Source organism: Varroa jacobsoni, unplaced genomic scaffold, assembly GCF_002532875.2.
Source record: "Varroa jacobsoni isolate VJ856 unplaced genomic scaffold, vjacob_1.0 scaffold_812, whole genome shotgun sequence".
NCBI classification, from domain to species: domain Eukaryota; kingdom Metazoa; phylum Arthropoda; class Arachnida; order Mesostigmata; family Varroidae; genus Varroa; species Varroa jacobsoni.
The window spans coordinates 60,333-81,067 of NW_019213714.1; the positions used below are offsets into that span (position 1 = coordinate 60,333).

Sequence of the window (20,735 nt, forward strand, 5' to 3'; positions counted from 1 at the left end):
AATCTTTGCATAGAAGCGTTATTTATCAGTGAGTTCATATTTTCTAGCCATTTTTTTTTACTGAAAAGCTGAGTTCCTCCGTTCCTTGTATTAAGTGGGTTCGTCGTTGTGCCCTCGTTTAATTTTTTAGTCGGTCGATCTCAAAAACTATAAATAAAAACAAAATTAAGGTGGTCGAGTAGGTTCCGCGTGAAAGTACAGGGAAAGAGACAACGCGTTGTGGGCAAAAAATTTCAACGCCTTAAATAAACCTGAATTGTTGATACCTACCAGCTAACAGCCTTAGAGAGAATCCATCCATCTCAAAAATGGCAAGAGCCCGTTGCTAGTACGAAACCCACGAAGCCGACATAGAATTTTCCGAATTTCTGTTGTTATTGACCATGGTATGGTCCAAATGTAATAACAAGCTTACAAAAATATTTTAATATATATAAAGCGCACATTTATAGTAAGTATTAACTCAAGTTAGACGACTGACCCTAGCCATTTACATTTCATGAAGAAAATGATAGAGGATGAAAATGCCCACGTACCCTTTTATCATTCGTAAGTTGAAACAGAGATACAATTTAAAAGTGAGACTGGAAATATATTATATTACTGAAAATATAAATTAACTGCATCCTTGAAATTACAATACTATCCTTGGCAATTAATACAGACGTTTTATTTCATTTTATACAATAACGATGAATATATTTGTGATTTGAAATTCCAATTACGAGTTTTAAAAGAGTACGTTTCATAGATTTCTAACAACCATATAGATTCGTCGTATATTTTGAAAATGATTTATGCAAATGCTCAATCATACGCAGTACAAAATAAATACCTACGATTGTATCATAATTGTCTTAGTATTAAACAATACAGTTATATCTGTACAATACAATTATGAAATAGCTTCGATATACAAAAGGCTAACATGAATAAATAATTCCACTCAGCACAAGGTCATTAAATTCTTGCTTATTGTGGGCTTTCGTTGAAAAGTAATTACTTAATAAAAGGCGAGCTTTGGATATAACCCAATAGTTACCTTTTGTATGCGCTTAGCGGATGTAGACAGGGCTTTAGACATTTTGGGGTTGAGTCTAGCCCCAGTTTCACGTCCATTTGAATCCTTTCCGCTGTCTTGTTGGGAACCAGATCCCGAGCTCGAACGACCTGAGCGAGAGCCCGAAGGGCCTGCGCTACCTGACATCGCGTGCTCCCTCACAACAATTAACAGACTCACAAAATGCTGCTACTTCCAGTCCCGCGTTAAATCGCCTCGACCGCGCTAACACAGCGCTCCACTCTGGATCACCCGCGTGCCGGCTCAAAAATTTCTATTTTCCTGGGGGCTTTTGTATGTCTTCTGTAATAAATGAGCACAGTAGTGGCAAAGATTTCCAGGGTCACAATATGAAGAATCAATCTGCATGCGAGTGGTGTGGGCCAAACAACCGACAAATCTCTTATACTATTTAATGAAGTCGTTATAATCGAAACGTCTAACGTCAGTGCACTTCTCACTACCAGCAGAATCAGTTCAGTATGAATAGAGACATCGAATATTCAGTTATTGGGTACCGACTGTAATATACGCAAGTTTCTCCGGCACGTGTAAAACTTATACAAAATTAACGTTCTATTGTTTCGCTTGAAAAAAAGTCATCGCCAGGGTTAGTTTATATTTGCCATTATGCAATTTGTTACTTTGTTTTTATAGACTTCGAAGGCGCGTCAAATGAAACTTTGATTCTTCGTAAGTACATCAACTCCAGGATTCCAATCGCCATTCCTGAATCCAGTCTTCCTCAAGCACAGGAAAGTAAAAACTGAGTAATAATAATAACATAAGAAATAGTTTTGCTTCACCTACACAAAGCTTTTAATAGGATTTTATGTGTGAATCTTTTTTGCCATAAAATTAACTATACGGGTCAAATAATTTCGATACCTCAACAGCATTCCATTCCCTGTGCTTTGCTGTAATCTCTGCAGATTCTCTAATCAGACATTCGACGTTTATGATGTGGAAGCAGATGACCTAACTAAAACCCAGCAATTATGGGTGAATCATACCACAGGTCACGCTAGCCGATTTCCATTTGTACATGTTTTTATATTGTTAATCAATCCAAGAACATGCACAAATGTTAAGTAATGTCCGAACCATGCTTAAAACTCCTCCCTCGAAGCAAGCTTGGGTTTCCTTTATCGTGGAACATTTTCCCTAAATCCTAAGGTTCTTAAAAAAAACTACCTTTGGATAACCTACAAGCACGGGAATTAGACTAACTTTTTTTTGTTTAATAAAACTTGCAAATTGATTTAAATCGAAACGAGAAGTGCGCTAAGCACTCAGTTTAAAAATACCATAAATAGAAGCCCTATAAATGATATTTTTCCACGACTTGTAAGTAGCTGCATTAATACAAACTTTGTTTGCAAAATTATTATCTTGTTATATTAATGGGTTGCAGTAGTTCACTAAACCATTCACTTCAAGTACTTGCAATGTAATTGTAGATACTTGCAAGGAAGTGTTGTGTCTATAAATAATGTGCTTACAGTGCTATACCATACTCTGTGACCACCTCTAGCAGCAGAGCATACATTCATAACTAAATGATCACGAAGAATCAACTAAAAGTGGCAAGCTCACACTAATAATGTTACGAGAAGCATCAAATCTCAAATAGGCTTGAAGCACGATTGATCATAACAATCTATACGTATATTTACATATGTTTGTTATTTAATTCCAAATTTTAGAGTTGTTTGTCTTGTTTCTCCTCAAAGAAATTCAGCGAATTTAGGATAGAAGCAACTTCTCTTCCAACAGTAATCTCAAAGGTACGCAACTTTGGGATCGCTATTCTGTTTGTTCAACCAGGTAAAAATAATAATATATCATGCTTTATATTTTTAAATCTTCACATATATTTTTGTTCCTGATAGGTGCTTTGAAAATAGCAGTTTTAACTTGAAGTGAAATTAGCGTAAATTTTGGGATTGAAACAAACTGCTTAAGCTATCATTGCCCAGTTGGTAAAATAGAAAATCTGGTCCCGTATGACGATTAGTATGAGTTAGACCCCGACACCTTTTCCCACTTTGTACAAAGTACAGCGTTCATCATTCTATAATTTTCTCAATTGCTTTGTTGAACGAGCGATGTAGGTGTATCCTCTGTCGGCTGACGTTACAAAATTACCATGTTGTGGCACTTTTGGTACAGTAAGACCCTAAAAACAAAGCGATCACATGACACTGATTAAATAACAAAATACAGTGCTTAAAGATATTATATTCTATGATTTCAAAGAGATTTTAGATTGCGGTTCGATATATTAGCTTCGTACCACCCATCGCCGGGTTGGATTTATAATATAATATATAAGTGCACAGATATCAAATTCAGTGTATGTAAATGAACGCTTTATTAACTGAAACAAAAATAATCAATAGTTACGTACTCGGGCGCCTCACTATCGCTAGCCCAATTGATTAACTGTGCAATACGTAATAAGAAGCATTTCGCAGGGCCAGACAAAAAAAACTACTTTTAATAAAGGTTATTCTATTTTTTTCGGGTTATTATAGCCGTATCTTGTATATAAACCCAATCAATTTAGACTACAAACACTATAACGAATTTCTCGTATTCTCACACTTACTTTGCACTTATTCTTTTTATTTAAGACCAACCATTTCATAGGGTGCCCCACAAGCAGCAATAGAGAGCAGCCTCGAGCCAAATTGAGCCGTCAGCGACGACCATATTTCCAACTTAAGCCAGCGCCGCAGCCTGCTTTTCCTCCACTTCAAATTCTCAAAAATGTACATTAAAATCAACGTATGCCTATTCTATATGCGTATTTCAATAAAAGGATATTTTAACAAATAGTAAGAGTTACTACGCATGTAATTGAAACACAAAATTCCAAGGAAAATCCAAAACACGCCTGACTCACAGTTGATGCCAATCGACTATCATGCGCATCGCATTTGTGCGAAAAAAGCGAAAACTGGACACAGTTGTTTCGTTAAAGGTGGTACGATACTCACCCTGTGTTGCGCAGTCGTAATGGGTTGAGCTTGTAACCAAATTTACGTTTCCGAGTGATTGAAACCCCTCAAAAACCACAGGTCGGCCTCATTCAACAAACCCGGACGACCAGAGTCCTCGATGCACACACAAGCCGACCAATAGACGACCATTACCGCAGAAGCTCCGAATTTCGTCTGCGGCTTTGATTCAAACATTTCTAGCGAACTCGAGGCGCGAAATTTTAATTTGACAACTGGACCTTTACTACTAAGTGGTTTACTTTCGAGTATAAAGGCGCCTCAGGTAACCAAGTTTACTTGTACATATTGACGCACTTTTCTTTACTCGCTACTTCTGGAAAATATTTTACTATACGAAATAATAATAAATAATATAATTTATTGGAGTTAGATGAATTACCGATTGTTTATTTGTTTACTATGGCTTGTTTACAGTATAGAAGGGAGATTCCGCTTGGAGTGTCGTCTGTCCTAATTTATAGAAGGATACGCTAAAACAATACAATGGGATTACTTTTTGCGGTTTTCTTTTTTTACGTATTATGTCTGTGATAATATTTGTGTGCTAATATAAAGAGTAGGTTTGGTCAAAGCGTCGTTTTTTAAGAAAATATTTAACAAATGTGACTTAAGATCACTAGGAACTGTTCGTGTATTTTATGTGAAAACCCTATTTGCGAAACGGTAGCAAAATTATTTTTAGAGCCAAATTTTAGGCTATAGTAATCATAATCGATTCCTTTATTTCTCTTGTCATGTTTCTCATAAATATGGAAAATAGTTGATGTGAGGAAACATCATTACGTGCACACACCTATCAACAACGTTTGTATGTTTAAGGCAAGTAAAACTCAGCTAACAATATTTTGGCTATTGTGTGTTATTTGTGCATTGGTTTTTATACTCACTATTTATAGTGTTTTTATTATGCATAAGACTAAACTCACATAATAATGACTTCAACATTTGTAAATATATCATATTTTTTTCATAATTTAATTATTTTTCGCAACTATGTATTTCTAACGTACATATTTTTCATGAAAATACATTGATAAATCAATTTGGCGTGCTAATGATGAATATACAAATATATAATTTTTTTGGCACCTAAGCAAGTATATAATTTGTTTAGGTGCCAAAAGGTTTACAGACTACGAACGGATGTGGTACTAATCTTACAGTATAACGGATATGGCTGAGTTCAATGATGAAGTGGAGTTCGGCGCGATCTCAGAAGATGAAAAACGACTTGCCGCGGAAGCCTTAAATGCATTCAGGGACGGTGATACCTCAAACACTTTATCAAAACTCAACCAGCTTCGGGAAAAACGCCCAAAAGATGTAAAGGTTTTACACAATTAGTGAGTAACGACCGTCGCTAGCGTTCCAATATATCATTATATGAATGATATATTGTTCGTATATCTACAGAAAAGATATCCAAGGAGTGCCAAAAAAGGATATAGAAAAAATGATTTTGTTTGATTCGTCAACCCTGTAGGTTTCCACGCTAAGCGCCTTGTTTTTACTAACATGGGTAGATTTATTATTTTTATTAAGGCAATGGAAGTATTATTATATCTATACAAATGGGTCTTTGATATTCTAGCCTGATCGCATCTTCTGAAACGCCGTCTTCTCTGCTGACATCACTCGAATCGCTAATTACATCGCCTGATTGTGATGAAGTGGATTCTTGTGTCACTTTACTCAACGTTGCATTACTTCATTTTCGTCAGCAGCGATTCCATCAAGCACAGGAACTTCTCGAAAAACTTATGATGTTTGTAGAACCCCTTGGAGAAGGTACATTATAGAGATATAGATGCTAAAGCACACGTTTTTTTTTTTACTAATCTAGCTTAAGTTACAAAACACCCCAATTTATAGAAAATATCATAAAGAGTCGAAATATATTTGCTCTTATTAGCTTTTGACTCTTAGAATCCCTGGTCTACCATAATTCCTCAACAATGTGTTTCTTCGAAAAGCTAATGGATATGTTACACAATGTTATTTATCTTACACTGCTGTCCGTCATTCTGGAATGAATCTGAAAAGTAGCAAATACGTTCTAAGCTAATTATTTATATTTATGAAACAACCTAATCCAAAATTATCTGAATAGATTTTTACGCTAGAAAGCATTACCGTGGATCGTGTTTGCTAAAGCTATTCTAAATTTTAATTAAGGCGAGTTCTTAAGCGCCAGGCACCACTAAAAGCAGTCATTTGTATCTGAAAATGTTAAATTTAACGAGTAGTATTGCTTACATTTCAGCATTATATAGGGATGCGTTGTTTCTCTACATGGAGACCTGCCTAAAGCTTAACTATCCAGAAAAAGTGCCGAAACTAATAGCAACACTTGAAGGACTTTTGTTTGGCAGAGTAGTGACACCCAGATCTGGAAGTTCTTCGCCTCAGGAAAGTCGTGATAGAGGGGATAAAAACCTTGAATGGAAGCCAGTTGTCAACCAGTACCGGGTTAGGTATGTAAATATATACGTTTTCTCTAGCTAGCTCGAAAATCTATTAAATCCCTTTCGTTTAATATAATAATCCTTAATTATTAGTAAGGATGTGTCTCGAGCGATAGTCAGTACTAGTTTTTTCACAACATATGGTCTTTCATACTAAACTAGTCTATTTTTGCTTGATATACCACATACTAGAACACGCTTTAGGCAGACTGAGTTCACATGCTCTACTAGTTGCTTAACAGTCAAATATTCCTATCCAAGAAGTGCATAGAACGCTTCTTTTATGTAATAGGATAAGCGCCGTACTCGGGTAGACCTTCACGTTTCTCGGTCGTCGTTTCTTGTTCCAGCGTTGTTCGTACTCTCTGCTATAGGTACTCTACGAATGAAAATAGCCCACCAATTATCAAAGTTATTTCTAGATACCTGAAACGACTGATATGCTTAATCTCTATCTTTGAGTAGTAAAGGCGTTTTCAAATGCACATCTATTTTGCACCCTTATTTTCGTCTGCGCTATTAAAGCTCGCAATTGTTTTTCAGGGTTTGCAGCTGAGGCTGTCCGCTTATATCTTGAAAGCCTTTGAGGCATGTTTAGAACAGTGGAGGCTCCTAATATGGAAAAATAATCGGCATAAACGTATACGCAAACTTGGCCATGATGTTTCCTAATTACATTTGGAAGATGAGCATAAAGCTTTGATAGTCTCGGCCCTGCTTTTTGATTTGGTTAAATGAGTCGAGATGCCACTATTCATGATAATTTGTTAATATTTGAGTAAGTTTCGTAATAGATTGAGAATCCTTAACATTACTCCGGCGCGGCTTTGGCTTTAAGACGTCATATAACCGACCTAAATATCTGTTGGACTACAGCTATTAACGCTTGGGATATGTGCGTGCCCAGCTTGTGAGGGAACAGGGTATTATTGGTGCTGTTGTGGTGGTTATTTACAAAGAAGCTAATGGTACATAATTTCAAATACGATTTGTTTTCCACAGGTGTTTATTGGCACTTCGCAGTCTGAAGGCTTGCAAACGAGAAATAAAAAATCTTAATGGAGAGGATCGCGACAGTAAGGTATTTTCCCAATTCGTTAAATTTCTCTACCTAGAACTCAATTTAATATATAGTAATTTATACAACATGCCTTATATTTACAGAGTAAATGACAAGCTGGGCTCAAGTGTAATGCCCTAGTCGCTAGTTTTCTGACACATAATATCAGATTTGAAAATTTCCGTTGCATTTAGGATAATTCTTTGTCCAGCTAATACTCATTGCCATTTTTGTCGACTTCAATCAGTATGTTCTGGAATCGCTGATGAAAATATAATTGATACGTATTGGTCGCCATACTTTTCACAATGAGCTCCACTTCTTTCGCGTTTATGTATGGGTGCAATCATCTTCCTATATATATATTGGACTGTTACAAACCGATTCGACGAACTTCTAAATCGAATAACTTTAAACTAGTTGGGCTAAGATAATGATTTTTAATGCACAGACCTAAATCGGAAGAACAAGCGAGCTGAAGCCGTCGCCGGACATTTCTCTACCCAATCCAGGCAATAATTGAAACATGGCGATGAGGACTAGCGTTGTCATCAAGTAACTAGATTGCATGCTTTCTTTTTCAATGCAATGGTCCGTGAGTCTCTTAGAAAACTTGAAGTAGCGGACTGCACTCATTGTTACATTTTCGGCGAGCATCTGATAATCGCAGATGTTTTTGATATCCATTGCAAGTGCTACCATCATCTTGCGTTCGAAACTCGACGCGGCTACCGACCTGATTTCTCTCCAAGATGATTATATTTTCGCGCTTGATCCTTCTCCGGCCGCCGGTAGAAGGTTAATTGTCTGGTTCATGGTTACCGTTGTATGCTTCAGTCGGATTCTTTGCTGATCAAAGTTCCGTAAATTGCATGTCAAATATATCACACGCATTCTCAACCGGCCTATCAGTTTCCGCATTCTCAGCATTTGGGTTATAATTCTATAAAATATTACATGTAAAATTCCAATTTTGGCAGATAGAGCCCTTAAGCTCCAAGCTTTGAGAATACTCCTCGGTCGTGGCAATCGTTCTTGTCCTTCGAGCGCTAATTACTTGCTTAACATGCTAATCTCCATTAGTATAACATTTTCTTGCTTCATATTTTCATTAATCTTCAATGAATTTCAGTAGTGTTGTGACCTTCCAGGAAAAAAACTTGTCCACTAAGTGTTCGTTTTAATTTCAAATTAATTTTTTCTAGAGCAGACTTGAAACTTCTCAGTGAAAACCAGTTTTCACTCACAGGTTTTTAAAATACAGTAGTGTTTATGAGCTAAATTTCGTCCACTAAAGGCGTGTAGTTTAAAAATACGTTAATTTTAAAGTCCATCGGATTCTCTTGTAACGGCCTTACACATTTAAGCGGAAAATCAATCCATAACGCAATACTATATGTTATTATGCAAGTTTACAACTCCTATTTCCCAGCTATTTTCCAAAAAATTATATTATATATATATATATATATATCGACCTCATATCGAATATTTTGATAAGCGATTTTTTTTATCATAATGTATGTTTTTTTGGGAAAAATATATATATACAGAATATAATTGCGCGAACTTCTTTTGCGCAAAGGCAAAGCTTTTAGACATTGTCAAATATCATTTCAGTGCTGAACATGTTATTGTCTGTTTGGTTATTAATGCAACATTTGTGCATTACTTGTGTTATTGATATATATTATTGAGATTTATTTAAGGGAAGCATTATATAATGGTTAATAACAGGTGCCAGTTTTGCTGTACGCATAATATTAAGCTAGAAGGGAAGGTCTCTTAAAGCGTGCATGGACCACTATTATGTTCAAACCGGTATTTAATTTTGTTGTGCATTAGGGTAGGCAACATGTTTTTGAATATCATTAGTACATTAAATGTCCGATTGGTTGTGTTAAAAAGTAGACTGTTACTTTTTTATATTTAGCATTTAAGTGCTTTGCAGCTTATAATATAATGCAAATAAAAATTCTTGACAAAAACGCCCGTTTGGGCTGATAAATGCGCTCATAACTAGTATACTTAACCATAACGATAGGTCATGTGATAATTAATTAATGAAAAAAATATCGCGTCCTCTGATAGCAGGTGCAACTAAAATTGGTCTCTTTAGTCATGTTTGGTGATTTACATGAAATCGAGCCATATTAATGAGATTTTATTTTTAGAAGTCGAATTATGGGTTTGTCTTGTGCTGAATGTATGTATTATGGGTTTTTTTTAGCCTAAACTAAGTCGAGGAATACATTTACCGTAGATAGAACTGATAGATCAATTGTACAGTATTTCTTTATCGATTGGACAGGATCAGGGCAGTTTTAGCGTGGCCATGTCCGCCTTTGTGCGCGCGCAGCTAGAGCAACAGCGAGACAGCGGAAAAAAGGCAGTTAAAATCTTAAGTACCTTACATGGAAAATCGATTCTAGGTACCAGACATCTTGCCACAATCTACTATAACAACATGGCTGCAATTCATTTCAAAGCAGGTTAGTAAAAATACACACTTCACAAATTTAAACTATTTAATGTTTTATATGGAGAAGCTCAGGAGGTTACCTCATTATAAAACACTATAAGGTTTTCAGAACGCGTCCGTGGTTCACATTTGAAAATAGGTTATAGCATAAAGGAACCTTCTTAAGTAATGAGCGAGTGTGGCATGAACGTGTTAGGATGCTGAATAAAGATGAAGTATAGAATGTTCAAAAAAACCATATTGTATTCTAATAAGCCTCGTCTTATATACATGTTAGAGCAGCTTTCTCAAGCTGCTGAACACTCTTAATATGCCCTTGTCGAGTATACTTAGATTAAAATCTGCATACACAAATGGGTTTTAGGGATGAGTAAACCTAACTGCTATGCCTGTAATATCGACCTAAGATAACAACATAATAAGTAGCGGTGAAACGGTGAACTGTATGTGTTTGCAATGAAGCGTTGCGCAAGTACGCCTAAGCTTGTGTAATGCAAGATTCTCTCTTAGTTTTCAGTCAACTCCGTCCATGTTTTCTATGTTAGTTGAGTATCTTGTTAGTTGGATTTCGCTGCGAAAATTCAGTCCTAGCGACAAGCAGGGGGTGCTGGACCGTGTTAATGAGATACTAAAGTGTTCCTCAGAATTGTGTATCTTAGTTGAGCTCCGAGGGTATACTTAGCTAATACAGTACTTGCTTTAATATCAATTTGCAGGTAAATCAAGTCTTGCAGTAATGTACGCACAGCACGCACTCGATGAATATGCACGACAAATGGCGTGTGGAGAACCCCATCAGACACGCATGTTTTTCGACCTTCTGTATAATCTTGGAGTTTGTAAACTTTTCTGTGGTAGCGCTAAGTCGGCTTTTGAAGATCTTGCCGGGTGCGTTCAGCTTATGGGTAGCAATCCACAAGTGTGGATGAGGTTGGCCGAGTGCGGCCTCGTTGAACACCATAAAGTGGCGAGCCAGGGTAGGAAAAAGATAGTAAATGCCCAGGTGGGCCAAAAAGTTCATGAAAGGATTCTTCTCGCAGAGCCGACAACGTTTCATAATGTCCATCAACAATTCTCAAGTGAACAGCAAATGCGGCCTACATTAGATTTAGCTCTTCGGGCACTTAAGATTTGTCTAGCATTAATTGTCGAGTGTGAACTATCCCTGACAGCAATGGAAACCCCTGGTGACGGAACTCCTTGTGCCAGCTCATTACAGGAATTACGTCTCCTAAACAACAGCGCATTATGTGCTTCGGCGTATGCATCCCTCTGTATGGGTGACTTTGCGGCAGCTCAAGAGTTCTGCGAGATGCTGCTTATACAAGACCGGCTTTCAGGTGCTCAGAGAGTCCTAGCTCATCTATATTGCGCAGAAGCTTTGTTAATGCAAGATCAATTGTCCGAAGCTGTTGACCATCTAAGTCTTAATAATGCGGAACAACTAGCTGTTCTGCCTCCAAGCGGGGAAGCAAATGAAACTCAATGGGGCACTCAAATAAACATGGATTGGCTTCCACCTAGCAATAAGTGTGCTCGACTCATGTTTCAATACAATCTTGCTGTAGCTTTTGCTCTGCGAGAAGAATTACATAAAGCTGAGGAGGCACTTCGTCCGCTTTTGGAACAAACTGAAAAAACAGATGAGCCATTGGGTGAGCATGTATTATGGCTCGCAATTTACCTGAATTTACAACAAGGTCGACCCGATCAGGCCAAGCAGTTAATATACAAATGCCAACCTATCGTCCAATATGCCCGAGCACAATAGTCACCATTTTAGGTTCCCGCAGCAGTTCATTAGAACTTATACATGATAATAAATAAGATAATAATAATAACGTATTGGGGTGGGTTCCATGTATGTAAAAAAATGGCTGGTAACCGTTCAGAATGTTTGTTTTAATTAATAAAAGATTAAAACAGGTGTAATGAATACCCGTATCGTAAATTTTGTTGAAAGTGTTTAAACCAGTTGCTAGTCTGTGTAGATAATTCGACGTCACTGATAGTAAACGGTGATCGGTTAATTCAGAAGACAGAGCCTTCTGTGAAATGTACGTAAGCGGCGGGTTAGTGGGTGAAAAAATAAGACACGAAATCTTAGTTAGTCGTTGGAATATTTATTCGATATAATCTTTTTTAAACATAATGAATTTAAGTATGGATTCGTTTGACATTTAGGTACTCTCAATACAAGTATATATTACTAGACTTGAAATGGTTTTCCTGTGGTAAAATCCTAGAGATGTCTCCAAGTGTGATATATTTGACCAATCCATTGGACGCGCGGGAAAATTCATTTGCCTGGTACAATTAAAGGCACTGTTTCGACTTGTAACCGTATTCTGTGTCAAAGACCGTTTCCGAAACCGTAGGCAATCCATAACTCCAGAATTTTTGACGCTTTTTCCTAGCCTACAAAGATCAATTTTATCAGTTCCTATGGATACTTACACAATGCTTTGCCAGGAATGCTGCTCCAGGCTTCTCTTGATGAGGATGATCTTATTGAAAATTACGCACATAGCTAAAAAACAATAGCAAATTTCGTTCATAGTTTGAGACGCAGATTGTTTTTTAGTCCATCTGTTCACTTCTTTCTATTCAAACGGTCTCTTCAATAAAATAGTCTGTACTCCTTGTTGTCCTCCCGATAACTTCGTTAAATTTTATTCGATATAATGTTTGATAATTTCACCTTATCTAATAAGCAGAAACAGAGGCTAACAACTTTACAAAATTTTTTAGTAAATTTGGATCAATATCTGTCTCAATTCATTAGTAATATCCCATATTAGGTTGTGTCTTATATCGCAACGGTACGCTCCTTATTGATAGAAGTTATTACTCATAGGCATTTACTGGATAAGTTTAGGATCCAGTATATGCCTGTCAGTCATAATCTTCACCAAGTCAGTTCTTGACATGCGCGTTTAGACAAGCCAATTTGACAGGACTAGCAACAAACACCACACAAATGTTTTGGTTTTTATATATTTCTTCTTAGGCATAAGTTTCTTTTTATCTTCTTAAAAATAAATTCAAACATATAGCTCCCTCCAGTAAAAAATAAACTGTGTTTGTTTACGTCCAACTTTGAACAATCTAATGTGCCCCTGTTTTTTGTAGACAAATACAAACAGCTGGTTGTATGATCGGTGCAGTAAAAAACGTACAGTTCAGATTTCTGTTTAAAGCGACGCTGTGCATAAATTTTTACTTATTTAGCTATTGATTTGTCGTATTGATCTATATAAACTGGGAGGCAGACAGATAGATGCGACAGGTTTCATGTAAATCCAGAGAGGGTATGTTGTTTTTTTCCTTCAATGGACAACGATACCCCAAGGAAACAAAGTATTTGAAAATAGTGTGCATTTAATTCTTTAGTTTTGTAAATATTTTTGCAAAAGCCGTCGTTATAGCGGATTGTCGTCCTAACTAGTTTCTCTCAACCCAAACGCCTGGGATCGAAATTTGGAATAGAACTTTTCCACCAAATGTATTTGGTGATGGTTACGATCCTGTTGTTGGTGCGATCTCGTAATATAAACGAAAGTTTATTAAGTAGGTTGACACGTTTTTGTCCGCCGAGTGCTTGCCACGGCTTATTTTTCACATTACTCAACTAAGAAGCTAATTACTATCGTTGATCGGATTCGTGAACTAAGCTTTTACAACTCGAAATAAATACTATTTAATGTATGTTGACCAGGAAAGTTGATGAAGATAACTGAAAGTGGAAACGCTAAGTCGTAGTTAACTGTCCTATTAAGGAGCTAATCTACATTCGCCTTTATGTTTTAAAAAATGCGGTACAAAATTTTATTTCGTGGTAAAGTCGTTAAAAGAAATCGATCAAAAATTTCGTTTCGTAAAATACAAAGCTTTTTGAATTGACTTGTTAAGAGAATGAACTCACCCGTCCCTTCATTCTAGCGCAGTTTAGAACGAGCTCCTCCAAGAGATATGAAATCATACTATTCTACTAGTCACTCTCCACTACTTTTCCTTTTGGACCTGGACTATGACTGATAAATAGTGTTATTATCGCAAGTTATATGCACAGACGCAGCAACTCGCGCAGAGAAGACGAAAGGAAGATGTAAAAGTAAAAATTAGGACTTTAGAGTAATTAACCAGGCCTAAAACAAACTTTGAACCTTCCATGATCTACTCCAACCTTCCGGAACTCACTATCCAGGTCTTCTACTCTACCACTGTTGATACACGTAGAAAGGATCTCTCCACTTTTCTAGATGGCTGCTGCGGAGAATGAATGCTTTTCTGGAGATAGAAATAATCTACGTTTGAGAAAGTTGATATCAAATAGGATAGACCATAATATATGATAAAGTATGCGTAGCGTATATATTTAGTAGGTGCAAAACCGTGATGATACTCAAATTTCATTAAACATTTAACAGGAGGAAGTCCAGTTACTCTTACATTGTACAACGGTTTTGCACTCGACATTCTTGGCATAACGTTTGTTTCCCGATAGAAATAGCGCTTGTGTATAATTGACTCGTACCAGGGCTTTCTTAATTTAATAACAGGTACTGTGGAAGCCGAGTGAAATTACATAAAAAGGCTGGCTTTTGATAAGCAAATGTTAGAACACCCAACGATGCGTTAATAGGTGTCATATATTGATAGAATTTATTAGAGGAATTGAATGTCGCTCAAATATTACCTCGAATAAACCCTATATTTCTATAATTTAAAATTGAAATATTACACAATGATGTAATAGAAAATCTGTGTCATATATCTATACATTCCTACTGCGACTATATGCTAGTTCTGTGTAACTTCTAGTAAACCTGTTTCTCACTGTTCCTGTCTCCAGCGTGTTTTTATACTACTGAGTGCAATTGCCCCGTGCCATATTTTAAGCTTAAACGTGAGAAGTTTTTTTGCTTAGAGTTTTTATATCCTGGCCTAATGGCTGACCTAAATTAAGTCACCCAGACGTCCCAATAGAACCAGACAAACCAAAACCAATGACCTATAACTCCTTGGTCAAACCTTGTCAAAAGTCACCCAAAAATGATTGAACAATAAAGTATTTTACTATATCATTAATTACTGAATTATTCTTCTCGTAAATGAAAAACATTTTAGATTACAGAAACAGATTAAGCTCTAATGTAACCCATGTCAGACAGGCAAGTAGTAAAAGGAGAAAAAATGAACAAAATTACTTTGAAGATCAGCGAGCGACTGGTAATTTTCTTAACAAGTGATATAACTAAAAGTGTATTTGCGCGTCATAATTCTCACAATCATCGGAAGTTCATGAAGCTTAAGGTAGGATATGCTTGTGTAGTATGTGAGTTATGACGTAAGGATCGTGGATATGGTTAAAGGTAAAGACATCACAGAAACCTCATTACGAATGGGCTAGACAGTTAGTTCTGTGGCTGAAGAAGTCAGGAACCGCTGGCAAGAACCGCCAACAAACATGAGTACTCGATTTGTACTCGAACTTTGTGCTGACTTTCTATGGTTACTTTAAAAATTAGAACTTGCATTTAAGTGTACTCCATATAAAATAATTTATTCTTTTTCATTGCTATCTATTGGCATTATACATTGGACGCATCTACTTGAAACATTCAAGGGTAGTACTTCATGTGTGAATCTATCTACAGAAATTGGTATTACCGATATAATTATATTTCACCTTGCGAATATTTTTGGAAAAAATATTCGCAAAGTCTTTAATAGACCGCTGACGTCGACAGGCCATGCTTTTTAAAAGCTGACCCATGTGTAATCTTTACTTCTTTCTTTACTTAACACATCTTTAAAAGGGATACTAGTTTCTAAATGAAAGCAAATACGATTCTAATAACAGCGGCTAGTCCTCCAAAAATTTGTACTACTTTCAGACTACTATATAAGGCACCGTTTAAGACACAGCGAATTAAGAAAAACTATGTTCAAATAAGCTGCGATAGAATTTTAAAAAATAACACTTGATGTTTTTTGCGACAGGAATTTGTTCGGTTTAACACTATATCACCCCTCCTATTCACAATTTCCATCGCAAATGTTTTCCCTTTAAACAAAAAAAAATGTAATGTCATAGACGCGACGCAAGTGACATGCAGTAAACAGCCTAGCTCCTTTTAGGCAGTTAAATATGTGTAGCACGAAGCTGCGTCCTTTACTGAAATCGGCCTAACAACTAAAACGAGCTATTAATTACAAACAAGTACGAATAATTTAAAAATGAAAATAAGCTTGAAATATGAAAGTGCAAATTTCCGACTCTGTCGACGTCAGTAACTTTACGCGTAGGATTAGTAAAAAACTTAACTGAAATATTGTAAACGTAATTAAAAAAATAAAACACCGAAATGATGTTCTATCTAACCTGCGAAATTCTTTGCTGTATCTGATATTTGCAATATTGACTCTCTACTTCGTTTCCGTGCCGCAGATGGCAGGTCTATAGTTTATCAAATGCTTTCAAACGCCTAACACTACGCTTCTAAGTCAACTAGACGAATATCTATGCGTTTATTGTTGAATATATTTTTTCTTGTAGCTAGCTTTATGTGCAGACCTGAGCACTATTAATTGCAATCGGATGCATTTTTGTTCCTCGATGTTGTCGCTTTTGATTACAAGGCACCTTAACGCGGACCACCAACTACCCATTCTTCTATCTACCGTCTTATCTACTTACCGCCATGTTCCATCATTAGTGCTTCTTATTGTTACTGGAAGACCGCTTGATCTATATATTATCGTCATCAAGTTCGCTGTGTGATAATCTAATCTACACTCTAGACGCTTACTCGATAGCGGCGGAAATAGATGAGATAAATATAGGAGTGCGTTTAAACGTCTCGTAGCGAGGGTGAAGATTGAAGGCATACACGGCAAATCTCCTTACGTCCTTTTATACGAGTATTTCCGTTTTTATCTTTGTTTCTGTATTCGTATGTCTCTCTATCCGATATAACCCATCCGATATGAGGCTGTGACGTAGTAAGAGATGGTACACGGAGAAGCAGCCCAGTTGCTAGTGTTCTATGCCATTGTGGGCAAGACGTCGAAAGACGGTCACTGAGTACGACAAAAAGCAGCAGTCGTTTACAAGATTTTGAAAAATTTTCACAGAGTTAAAGTCATTACAGAGGACTTGATCTCTAAAATCATTATGATTCCGCAATACACACGACACCCTTCCCGATATTAGATCATAGAGAATACATAGGACGTGAGTATGACGTGTCCTTTCAGTTCCTTGTTATCGACTCCGTTCGCATAAGAAACAACTGGAGGATACACCGAGCGAGACTATTAAGCAAATTTAAAATAACGTTTCGACCTTCTTCTTCAGATATTTAAGGTACAAGACGGCTAATCCAGCTTCGTTTCTCTACCCATATAACTCTGGCAGCATCCCTAGTATTCTACTGAAAAAAACACATGACAAGGGATATCTAGAAAAACATAGCATTAATAAATCCACATTTCTACACTGTCCGTTAGGTACGATACCATTTAAGTTTTCGAATCTCAATTCTTCATATGGTCGGAAAAAGCAGACGATTAACTAAGCTAGAATAAAAGCCACTGATCCTTTTTGCGGTTCGCTTTGCGTGGGCACTAGACTTCATATGCTACATGCATTTTAGACATTCACGATCAACGGCTTTACATACGTACAAGTAAAACACTTCTAACACCTTCTGTCATCCGTTACCCGTGTGATTCCAAATCTCTATTTGTAGATGACGGATGCATGAAGTTAATTCTCGTAATGCACAGCCACAACAGTGAAGGCCCTTTGGGTGCGATCTTTAGGATGAGGCACCATCATTTTTCAGTTAACGTAGTTCTACACAGCGGTTCACTGCGCAGTCACATTTAGTTATGGAAAAAAATGAAGTCTTCGCAAAAAACACTTGGTGTTATGATCATTATTCTTGCTACTATTAATATCCCTGTTTTCTGAATCAGTTGATTCAAATGACATTGCTCTAGCATTGCAACCTTCACTGTAGGCACACATGGGCTGCGTATGTTTAAGCTATATATTTCAGATCTATTCTGCTTCCCATCGTCTAGCGTAGGACACGACACATGTCTCCCACACAAATTTCGTCAACAGAAGAAGTTAAAGAACCGTAAAGGGAGATCATATTTTTTAAAAATAGGGGGAGGGGGGTATTATTTTAAAATAATGTTGCTTTGTGTACCTCTTCAAGAAGATAGAAGATCATAGTTAACTATACAGCATTCTTCGAGTGATTTAAACGAGAGTTTGCGTTGTGGTAAGTTAACTGAAGTAGACATAACCAAACTGAGGCGAAATATGAAACAACAGAGGACGGTAACAGATCAGAGTGGAGCGTCCAGTAAGAGTTGGCCGTCTCCGGTTTAAATAGCCGTTTTAAAACATAATCTTGGAAAATAAGAAATAACCCAAGGTATCTTCGCTGAGGTTATCGAAAAACAGAAGCTATGTCGAGAAACGGAACTACAAAAGTGACTTTTGAAATATTGTTGTCAATCACAAAAAAAATTCTCATTCGGGCATGAAGCAATCAGGCGCACATTAAATTTAATTATCATACTATTTGTCCATTCCCCCTTTTTGATTGTTTTGTCTGTTCACTATCCTACTTCGCCGGGTGAAGATCTTATACTTATATATACACTTGTATAAAAGAAATCAACGTTTTAGGTAAAATGTGTACTCAAAATTAGTTTTATATTGGGAATGTCAATCGCTGGCTAGTTGTCGTAATAGACTTTATATCGGTAACTGATTCGTGGTGTTCAGTAGCTTATAGACATTCCACTAGATTGGACGGCTGTGATGTACGACTGTGTCTTAATAAACGCCTGAACCGGTTTCGACCGTTTCAATGCAACCCATTATGGAATTTATGCATCTACCTTCTCGTATGTAGCGCGATGAAGTGACATCGCAGCAACTGGCTAGAGAATGACAGTCCCTTGCCACGTTTTTCATGGGTGACATGGATTACATAGTCGTGCACGCTATCTCATTAGCTGCTCAAGTCGGTGTAGTGATTAAGAAGCAAAAAAAGAAGGCATGAATTATCGTTTGTTAGAAGAAGACTGCCAATAAAAACACAAAAATATGCTACGGAATATATATCCCGCAATTACGACAGATAGCTTATAAATTATCATACACAATCAGTCTAAATCTATGACACGCACATGGAGTCACAGCATAATATATAGTAAAAAATGTATTTTATACATCGATTGGCCCACGCCCTTAAAACACAGCAGGATCATAGTCTCACTAGTAGGCCCAGGTCAACGGCCTCTTTGCATAATAATACAGGGCTTTCTATTTTATGTTGTCGTTTTGTGAGTGAGAAAATATAGATCTCTCAGCGTGCTTTTCCTTCATTCTTTTTCCATTAAGCATCTCATACTATAGTACAAGGATGCTCTTCTATATATATGAAACAACGGTTGGGTGACCTGCATGATGAAAAAAATGACGAAAATGAGTGGGTTGACTGACAATTTTCCGAGTTTCGTAGGACATTTGTAGTAGCATAATAAAATGAAAATCCATTTGGAGGAATTTGAGAAAGAACGCTAGCACTTCTAGTTGTGATGATGATTATTATTACTATTGCATATGGCATCCGGCGCTTCATATTGCCTTGTAAAACTGTCGAACCTACAATATGGGCTCTCTGTGGTAACCAACATTGTTTATCCGCTATCTGTGGCATGAAACAAAAATCAGTTGTTTCTATAGCAGCTGTGCCTGTACTAGCGTGCCGTCACTGTAGTATATGGTAATAATAACACGCTGCATAATATGGCCACGGTCCTACTGGGTCGTTACGTTTATTCTGTATTATAATCTGTATTAAAGCTATATCCAAACACTCAACTTAAGTATTTTCTAAAACGCCATAGTATTATTGTGTTATGTATACACAAAGCACTTACTTTATTCGGCGTCCAAATTCAACTATAAGGTTGAACTGAAAGGTAATTATCATAGTTATTTTAGCAAAGTAAGTTTACTTTGGTGTAAATCTCTTGTTTTCGAGATAATTTTTTCCTAGAAAACCGAAGCAAGCATGGAACGTTTGATTCTTTTTTGGTAGTACTGCAACTTCGTTTCATTTTACGTGTCTTTGTTTATGCAGACAACAATTCACTTGAAACTTGCTGGGCCTATTCTGAAGATGGAAGTGTTTTCTGAGGACTGAAAGAGTCCCTTTGTAAATGTTGTGTAACATATTATACCGGCGGGTCATATGCCTCTACACAAATTGTCGCTAGTAGTCAACGTCGTACAGTTTGAAATTGGCTGTCAGAGGCACCAAAGCGGAATTTGGTGCATAAAAAATTATTCCAGACACAATAGTGCCTATTGTAATCTTAGTAAATAGATAATCTCAGTATTTACTTATAAGTTTTACGCGACTGGCCTAATAGTAGACACTCATTTTTATCTTGTTTATATCACAAATGATGTAAGTATATTTAGACTGTTTGACAGGCACAGACACGCGAGATTTACAAGAAAGTACCGGGTTCCGTCTTAAGCCGACATTTATTAATTGTTCTGAGTTGTTTATATTCCCAATAGCTCAGGGTTTGCTTGCTT

At 36.8% G+C, this 20,735-nt stretch overlaps 1 protein-coding gene and 2 long non-coding RNA genes across 8 annotated transcripts; 1 reads left to right on the forward strand and 2 right to left on the reverse strand.

Annotated features, from left to right (window-relative positions):
• Positions 1–1,043: 1,043 nt before the first annotated feature.
• Positions 1,044–4,367, reverse strand: LOC147753005 (uncharacterized). Its single transcript, XR_015312524.1, has 2 exons — positions 4,063–4,367; positions 1,044–1,363 (listed from the first exon to the last, which is right to left on the reverse strand). It is a non-coding gene; the product is annotated as an uncharacterized LOC147753005 (long non-coding RNA).
• Positions 4,368–4,532: 165 nt separating this feature from the next.
• On the forward strand, positions 4,533–12,029 carry Not10 (CCR4-NOT transcription complex subunit 10). 6 transcript variants are annotated; one of them, XM_022839581.2, is made up of 8 exons: positions 4,533–4,642; positions 4,847–4,905; positions 5,250–5,429; positions 5,678–5,874; positions 6,350–6,560; positions 7,554–7,632; positions 9,923–10,103; positions 10,810–12,029. In XM_022839581.2, exons 3-8 carry the CDS (start codon positions 5,260–5,262, stop codon positions 11,862–11,864), a joined length of 1,893 nt encoding a protein of 630 aa, XP_022695316.1. In that variant the 5' UTR covers positions 4,533–4,642; positions 4,847–4,905; positions 5,250–5,259; the 3' UTR covers positions 11,865–12,029. The 6 variants fall into 6 exon arrangements, with proteins under 6 accessions (XP_022695316.1, XP_086826037.1, XP_086826036.1 ...); XM_086969911.1 differs by having other exon boundaries at positions 4,534–4,642; positions 5,250–5,409; XM_086969910.1 differs by having other exon boundaries at positions 4,540–4,905; positions 5,201–5,429.
• Positions 12,030–12,196: 167 nt separating this feature from the next.
• On the reverse strand, positions 12,197–17,365 carry LOC111264013 (uncharacterized). Its single transcript, XR_002682595.2, has 2 exons — positions 14,019–17,365; positions 12,197–13,829 (listed from the first exon to the last, which is right to left on the reverse strand). It is a non-coding gene; the product is annotated as an uncharacterized LOC111264013 (long non-coding RNA).
• Between the last annotated feature and the right edge of the window lie 3,370 nt (positions 17,366–20,735).